Raw genomic sequence first — 7,633 nt, 5'->3', positions numbered from 1 at the left:
TCTTTAACTTAAGAAAATATGTTTATTGTAATTGGATATTGACAGAACAAACTTAGTTCATTCTGAAAAATTTCATCAAATTAGAAGAATTAAATACTTGTGAAATTTGAGTCCCACAATCATATATATAGATTAATTTTACACAAGTGTTAACAAATACGAAACAAAAACATAATGGAGGAGATCTCATCTCCTTTTTAGTCAATTCAAAATCTACAAAAGAAAGAAATGTGTTATATCATCTAAATTAGAATGAAAAGAAGCGGATAAATCAAAATAAAATATGATAGAATATTCTTGATCGAGAATTTTTGTCATATTAACATGTTATATACATAATATATATTGATATAGAATATGGATTGTATATCCAAAAGACAAAAGTTTATCTAATGAAAATATCAAAAGTTTTCTTTAAGCAACAAAATAATCCGTGGAAGATCATGTTGCCCTTGATATAAAAAGTATTCTTTGTAATATAATCTTATTCTTGAAGGGTACATATCTTGATGGATAAATAATTAATTGAAAAATTATATAAAAACAATAAGTGCATCTATATATTTGTAAATGATTGAAACTTCTACTTTTTCAAATTTTATTCTAACCAACTCTTAATGAATCACCCACCACCATTAAACTTTCTTCTTTATTTTGATGACTTGTAGAAAATAATTTTTGATTGTCTCTTTTAACGAATCTTACACCACCTTTAAACTTTTTTCTTCATCTTGATAAACTTTTGCTTGGCTATTGTAAACACAAGAAGAAATTCTAAAAAATGTATCTATAATCTTCATAAAAGCTGAAAACAAAAAAAATATAACAATATGAAATTGGAAAAAATAGAAATGAACATGCAACAACACCACAAATGATTGTTATTTATATATGAGAATTAAGTAGAAGGAAGTTGAGAAGACATCTTCTTTAATTAGAGGATTCAAATGGATGGAGATACTTTTTTGTAATTTTCATGTGATATAATTATATGTAATGAATATGATTGTATTTATTAATTTTTTAATAAATTGATTAATGAAAAACATGAATGGAAAAACTCAAAAAAGGGAGTAAAAAGTTAAATAGTAATATACATTTTATATAAATTAAATAATACAGATAAAATATTTAAAATATTTAAAAATATATATTTCTTTCGTAATTGTAATTAGAAGGACAAATATATAAAAAAAAAGTATTTTTTAATTAATAATAGTAATTAAAGAGATATGAATTATGAATAATTACTCTTTATAAGTTGGCATGTGAAGATTCTTTGTTGCAAATGTTTTTTCATTAATATAATACTTATTGTAATAAATTAAATAATGTTTTTTGCAATAAAATAATTAATTTAAATAAGAAAGAAAAGCCAAGAAAATGAGAAAAAAGATAAATACATGTGGAGATCATAAAGACGTGTCACATCACCTTGTTTATGATTCTCTTTTATATTATATTATGATTTGTCTACTTTGGTTAAATTTCTCCTCCAATAAGAGTCTAATTTAGTTAAATATATTCCAATATAATTGATTTAACTATACATTAACAAACACTTTTATATTATTGCTAAGCTAACAACAGATTCACTTTTTTTACTACAATATCTATGTTTGGAGCATACATATTTATAGTTAATTATGTGTTTATAATTCAAAATAATACGAAATACAGGTGTGTTGCACGTAGTTATAATATAAGGTTGAAGAGCAGTGTAAAACTCAAAATATTGAGCTAATTAGAATTTGTGATGGCCCATCAAGAAAATGAGAAATAAAAACAAAAAGAGAAATGACCTCAAATTGTCTTAGTCCTTACTCTAAGACAAATAAAACTTGTTGCTCTCATTGCACCAACTAGAGAGCATGAATTATTTTTGATTGATCCATACGAAACCTCTTACTTTAATTATTCCTTTTTATCTCCACATTAACTTTGTTTATCGAACTTTTGAGAAAAAACGAAAAATAGTAGTTATTATTCTTTACCTTCTAATTCATGTACTACTTTCATTTTTTGGAAATTATTTTAATTAATTTTTAAAATTAAATTGAATTAGATCAATTTAATATATTTTAATATTAAAACTTTGATATAAAAATGAAGTATAAATTGCACTTCTTATGCGAATATAAGTAAAGTTATATTTGTTTAAATTTTGAAAGTAAAAAGTATTATGTAATTTTGGATAAAAAATAAGTATATGATTACTTATTTGGATATTATGAGATTTTTCTTTTTTTAAAAAAAAAATCCTAAAAACTCATCGAAAAAGCTGAAGTGAGTATTATATTTTAGCAGTATTAAAGATTACGTAAAATTTACTCAATGAAAAAAAAAATAAGGAGGTGAGATTAATAAAAGTTGGAAGTATCCAAGGAAGTAAGAAGAATTAGGCAAGTCTAGCCAAAGCCAAACACCTTTTTATTTTTTAAAAATATACATAAATAAAAGAAGAAGAAGAAGAAAAATGAAAGACGCCATTTTTGCTGGAAAGCAAACGTCACCATCAACGGTCATTGTGGGAGTGTGGTATATATACTTCTATTTATTAATTTCTCGATTATTTTTAATTATTCAATAATCTTTTCCATTATTAATTATCATACTTTTTATTTTTAATGTCAAATTATAAAAAAATTGGAGTAACATTTTAGGATATATTTTTTAATTGTATTGATATGTAAAAAAATTACAATTTAAAGTTCTTTTTGTATAATTTTTGAATATCAAATTTTTTTGTTAAAAAAATCAAATTAATATAATCTACTTTAACCTTAAAAATAATTAAAATGACTTTAAAAAATACAACATGATAAAAAAAAAGGTGATAGGAGCATTTTATTCATTGTAATGTTTAAAAAGGTGATAGGAGAAAGAATTATTTTAGAATGTTTAATAATATTTATTTATTTTATAAAAGAAATTGATGATTTTATAGTTATTATAATTTGGCTATTAAATATTATTTAATTTTCAATATTTAAATAAGTTATATGTATTAGGAATGCATTGATAAAAATTAGGTCTATCATTTATTACTTTTTTTATTTATATATCAAGTTAATAATGGAAAAGAAAGCAGTATTACTTTACTTGTTGGAAATAAAAAGAAGGAAGGCAGGAAGTTGGTGAATAAGAGTGGCACTCCATTACAGCTGGATAATGTCTTGTTGTGGGCTAACTTTTTTACATGAAAATGCTATCTTTCTTGTGAGTAACACCTATTTTGTTTTGCAGCATATATTATATTTTATATAAAAGAAGACAAAAACAAGTGTCTGGTTGTTGATTAAACATCTATATGTCTTTTATTCTTAGTAACTCATTGACTCTGTTTCAATCTTACACAAAGATTCTCCTCAAGTTATCGTAAAAATAAAAATGCATTTGTTATTAATTCCTTTATTTTAAAATGGATAATTTAATTTGTCTTTGCAGCGAAATTTAAAAAAAGAAATAAGTTTTTTGTTTTTATTTTGTGGTTTTAACTTAAAGTTATATCAAATATATTAAAATGTCTTTTAATCTTGTGATTTTAAATATGTCACGTGAAAAATTAAAATTAAAATATTATAAAAGAAAAAAAAAATTAAACAAACTGAAAAAAAATAGAATTAACGGAGAGAGTATATATCAAAGTTATTGGACAAAATTTTGATGAGCTAATGCTTAACAATTAACACAAGAACAAGTTTTTAATTATTCTTTCATGAAGCACTGTTATATATACATGTATATATATACATAGACATTATTCTTATAAGATTGATGTATAAATAGGTGAAAAATAAGTACAAAATTAGTACATAACTCTCTAAGTTCTCACCGACTCCTTTCATATCGTATTAAAATTTAAGAGTCTTCATCATCTACTTTTACTATAGAATAAAAATGATAGCCTAATAATCTTGCTAGGGGTTTTATGAGATAAAAAAGTTTAATTTATATAAATAGAAAAGAAGGAATGTCAAAAGATATCTTAAAGTTTTAGTTTAAATATTTAGAGGTTATGAATATGAAAAGATGAGAGTATGAATATTAAGAGTATAAAAGTTAAATAAGTAATCAGAAAATAATAATAAATAAATGAACAATATGAAAAAGAAATTAAAGTTACCAAACCACGTAGAAAGAACAACTAAAGTTCTTATCATGTAATTGAGCATTAATTGATTAAAATTTGTGAAGCTAGAGTCATTCTTTAATAATAATGTCTCTATTTTGTAGATTTGCACCCTTTAAATTATTAAATTTCTTTATTTATCATAAAGAATAATACTTTATCCACATCAATCATATTATTCATGAGAGGGGGTTAAAGGAAAAAGTAATAAGAAGAGGAAAAGTAAAGTAATTTAGATAAAGATTTTTTCATAAAAAAATTGTAATTATTATATACATATAGGTTATAGATGATAAATATTAATAGATTAGATATGTAATTAGGAATTAGTCATCGAAAGTCTAAAAGTCATTAATATTTAATTAAATTTATACAATCAAAAATTTAAATATTTTATAAGAATTTAATTTATAAAAAGATTAAAATCATAATTTAACTTTTAATTTTTTTGGTTCGCGCTTTTAGTAATATATATATATATATTAACTAAGCCCAGCCTATTAAAGTGATGATGATATAGTATTTACTTACTGTGCATTCAGTTGGAGCCAAAGTACAACAACTATTACTGCGCCTAATTAATTCCTACACAAGTTGGTAGCGGTAAAGTAATAACAGTAAATATATTACCTAACAATTTGTTTGATTCTTTTTTTCTAATAGAAATCAGAAAATATGGAACAGAGGTCTCTGGAAAGAGTGGTTTCACAGAGGGCTCTGCAGATAGGAAGCTCATTTCCATGCCAAATTTGTGTGCTTGCCTTTCTGTCTGGAGTTTGTCTCACCTCTTTATTTCTTGTTGGACTTCCAATTTCAACATTCACTTCTTCAACAACCCTAATAAGTAAGTGGAATCAACTTTTCCTTTTTAATTTAAATCCTCTGTTTCATATTATAATTGGAAATTATTCCTGTCTACTGTCCTGGCCTTGTGTTGCAGGTCACTGCAATGTTAAACAAGACAAGTTAGAAAGGTGGTTTGGAGATAAGAGGCCACTCTCATTACTCTACTCATCTTGGAGTAATCAATCATCAAATGAAGGTAAATCAAAAGCACCTCACTTGGAGAACTGCAAGCTAAGTGCCCAAACAAATGAACGACTTGATACCCGACTTGTAAATCATACCTTCCCTCCATGGAAGGGACACTTTTCCTCCACACCTCAAGGAGCTTATCCTCCCTGGGTATGTATGTTATAGTTATATATTTCTCTACCAAGTTTGCTATTAAATATTATTATTGAGAATGAATTTCGGGCAGATCAAGGGGTCAGATGAAGAAAATTACCCCTTAACGAGGAAGGTGCAACGCGACATATGGCTCCATCAACATCCTTTAAACTGCAGTGATGGAAATGTTAAGTTTCTGATAGCTGACTGGGAGAGAATACCAGGGTTTGGTATTGGTGCACAGATAGCTGGAATGTCTGGTCTTCTTGCAATAGCAATCATTCAGAAAAGAATTCTTGTTACCAGCTATTATAACCGTGCTGACCACAATGGTTGTAAAGGTATTTCTAATTTGCCTCATCCACTTCAACAACAAAATGTGATCATAACTGTCCTGTTAATTAGTTTGGTTCTATAGCATACGTCCCATTTTGCTGCATTTTTAACTTTTATGATATGCCACTTTATCAAGTGTATATGGAGCATGAAAAATCCTATCAATGTAGTTGCCTTCATACATATATAGGTTCATCACGCTCCAGTTGGTCTTGCTACTTCCTTCCAGAAACATCTCCGGAATGCAGAGATCGTGCTTTTCAGATCATGAAACAAAAAGAAGCATGGGAAAAAGGGATCATAACCATAAAAGAAAACTATACGTCTAAAGAGATATGGTCTGGACGCACTCCAAGGTAAAGAAGCTATTACAGACTCCATCATGAAAATAAAAAGACACCCATAGAATCCACAGCATCTTAATTTCAGGTCATGGGGAAAACCTTGGAGTTATTTGCAGCCAACAACAGATATTAATGGAAGTTTAATTGCTTATCATCGCAAAATGGATAGGAGGTGGTGGCGTGCTCAGGTAAGGTAGATGCCTGTTGCTATTTCTAGTGCATTCAGCATATGCATTTCATGATTTCTATCTCTTCCATCTCCAGGCAGTGCGCTACCTAATGCGGTTTCAGACTGAGTACACATGTAACTTGCTAAACCATGCACGACATGCAGCATTTGGCTGGGAAGCAGCACAAATGGTTCTCGAAAGTCAATTTACAGATTTTCCCGAGGTACCAAACTCGATATGTTCATCATCTCTTCTTGACTAGAACATATATCTTCATCAGAGCTATTACCAATTGTGAATTGTGATAGAGTTTATGGTTATCCTCGTTTGTCAATCAATTTAATATAGATCATGTCTTCTTCTATTTGCCTATATTAGTCCTGTTTGTTCACATGGAGGAGTAGAAAACCGATGCTTTATGTGATGTGATTCTTTATGATTAAAAAGAAGATCTAATTTCTCAGGGAGTAGAGAAAGCGGCAGCCAAACATGACATTGAAAGTTTTGTGTGGTCAAGTCATAAACCTTGGAGTCCTAGGCCAATGCTGAGCATGCATGTTCGAATGGGCGACAAGGCATGTGAGATGATAGTTGTAGGGTTCAAAGAATACATGCATCTTGCTGAGCGTATAAGAAAGCACTTTCCTAATCTTAAGAGCATCTGGCTTTCAACAGAAATGCAGGTATAATATATATATCGTCGTCTCAGTTTTCTAATACTTGGGCGGGTCGTTTTTCAGCCATAATCACACATGCTCAACATGACAGGAAGTTATAGATCAATCAAGACTGTACCCTCATTGGACGTTTTACTACACAAATGTGACACGCCAAACAGGTAACATGACAATGGCAACTTATGAAGCCAGTCTTGGGAGGGAGACGAGCACGAATTATCCTCTTGTTAATTTTTTGTTGGCAAGTGAAGCCGATTTCTTCGTTGGAGCATTGGGATCGACATGGTGTTTCCTCATAGACGGTATGAGGAATACTGGAGGGAAAGTCATGTCTGGATACTTGAGCGTTAACAAGGATCGATTTTGGTAGCTAGCTACACTATGGACGCTTCTAACTCCATCTATGCATAAGAAAAAGTGCTAGCACATCACTTCTTACATGTAAATTGTTTATGGTAAATTAAAATTCCCACAAATTCTATGTAACTTATCACATTTTCTTGTAAATACACTATTTTATTGAATACCTATATTACTAGTAAAGTTATTTTGTAACTTAACCTACAGTACATGAATTAATTTGATGAAAAAAGGCCATCTTCATCTCTTAAGGTCTTGATTGACCATCTTCAGTTTTCCATTGATTTATCATATGAGTCAAAAACACATTTAAATATTTTGACATTTAAATATTTTGAGAGTGTAAATTTCATATTTAAATTTATTACTTATCAGATTGAGAAACACATATCTCTTTTATTACATTCTATTCATGGTGTGTGTACTACACTCTCGTTTATTTTT

General features: G+C 28.2%; 1 protein-coding gene across 2 annotated transcripts; it reads left to right on the top strand.

Annotated features, from left to right (window-relative positions):
- The first annotated feature begins 4,747 nt into the window (after positions 1-4,747).
- LOC101256001 (uncharacterized) lies at positions 4,748-7,389 on the top strand. 2 transcript variants are annotated; one of them, XM_004240658.5, is made up of 8 exons: positions 4,748-4,976; positions 5,073-5,317; positions 5,394-5,643; positions 5,868-5,994; positions 6,068-6,170; positions 6,247-6,375; positions 6,617-6,835; positions 6,921-7,389. In XM_004240658.5, exons 1-8 carry the CDS (start codon positions 4,808-4,810, stop codon positions 7,197-7,199), a joined length of 1,521 nt encoding a protein of 506 aa, XP_004240706.2. In that variant the 5' UTR covers positions 4,748-4,807; the 3' UTR covers positions 7,200-7,389. The 2 variants fall into 2 exon arrangements, with proteins under 2 accessions (XP_004240706.2, XP_010321972.2); XM_010323670.4 differs by having other exon boundaries at positions 5,829-5,994.
- The last annotated feature ends 244 nt before the right edge of the window (positions 7,390-7,633 follow it).

This window comes from Solanum lycopersicum, chromosome 6, assembly GCF_036512215.1.
Source record: "Solanum lycopersicum chromosome 6, SLM_r2.1".
In the NCBI taxonomy this organism is placed as follows: domain Eukaryota; kingdom Viridiplantae; phylum Streptophyta; class Magnoliopsida; order Solanales; family Solanaceae; genus Solanum; species Solanum lycopersicum.
The sequence above is the reverse complement of the archived record's forward strand: the minus strand, read 5'-3'. Positions and strand labels throughout refer to the sequence as shown.

Bases quoted from the DNA above. Each gene is read 5' to 3' on its own strand.
- LOC101256001 (XM_010323670.4), top strand. From the start codon at position 4,808: ATGGAACAGAGGTCTCTGGAAAGAGTGGTTTCACAGAGGGCTCTGCAG. The intron at 4,977-5,072 runs GTAAGTGGAATC...CTTGTGTTGCAG, and splicing joins TTCTTCAACAACCCTAATAA to GTCACTGCAATGTTAAACAA. The intron at 5,644-5,828 runs GTATTTCTAATT...ATACATATATAG, and splicing joins TGACCACAATGGTTGTAAAG to GTTCATCACGCTCCAGTTGG.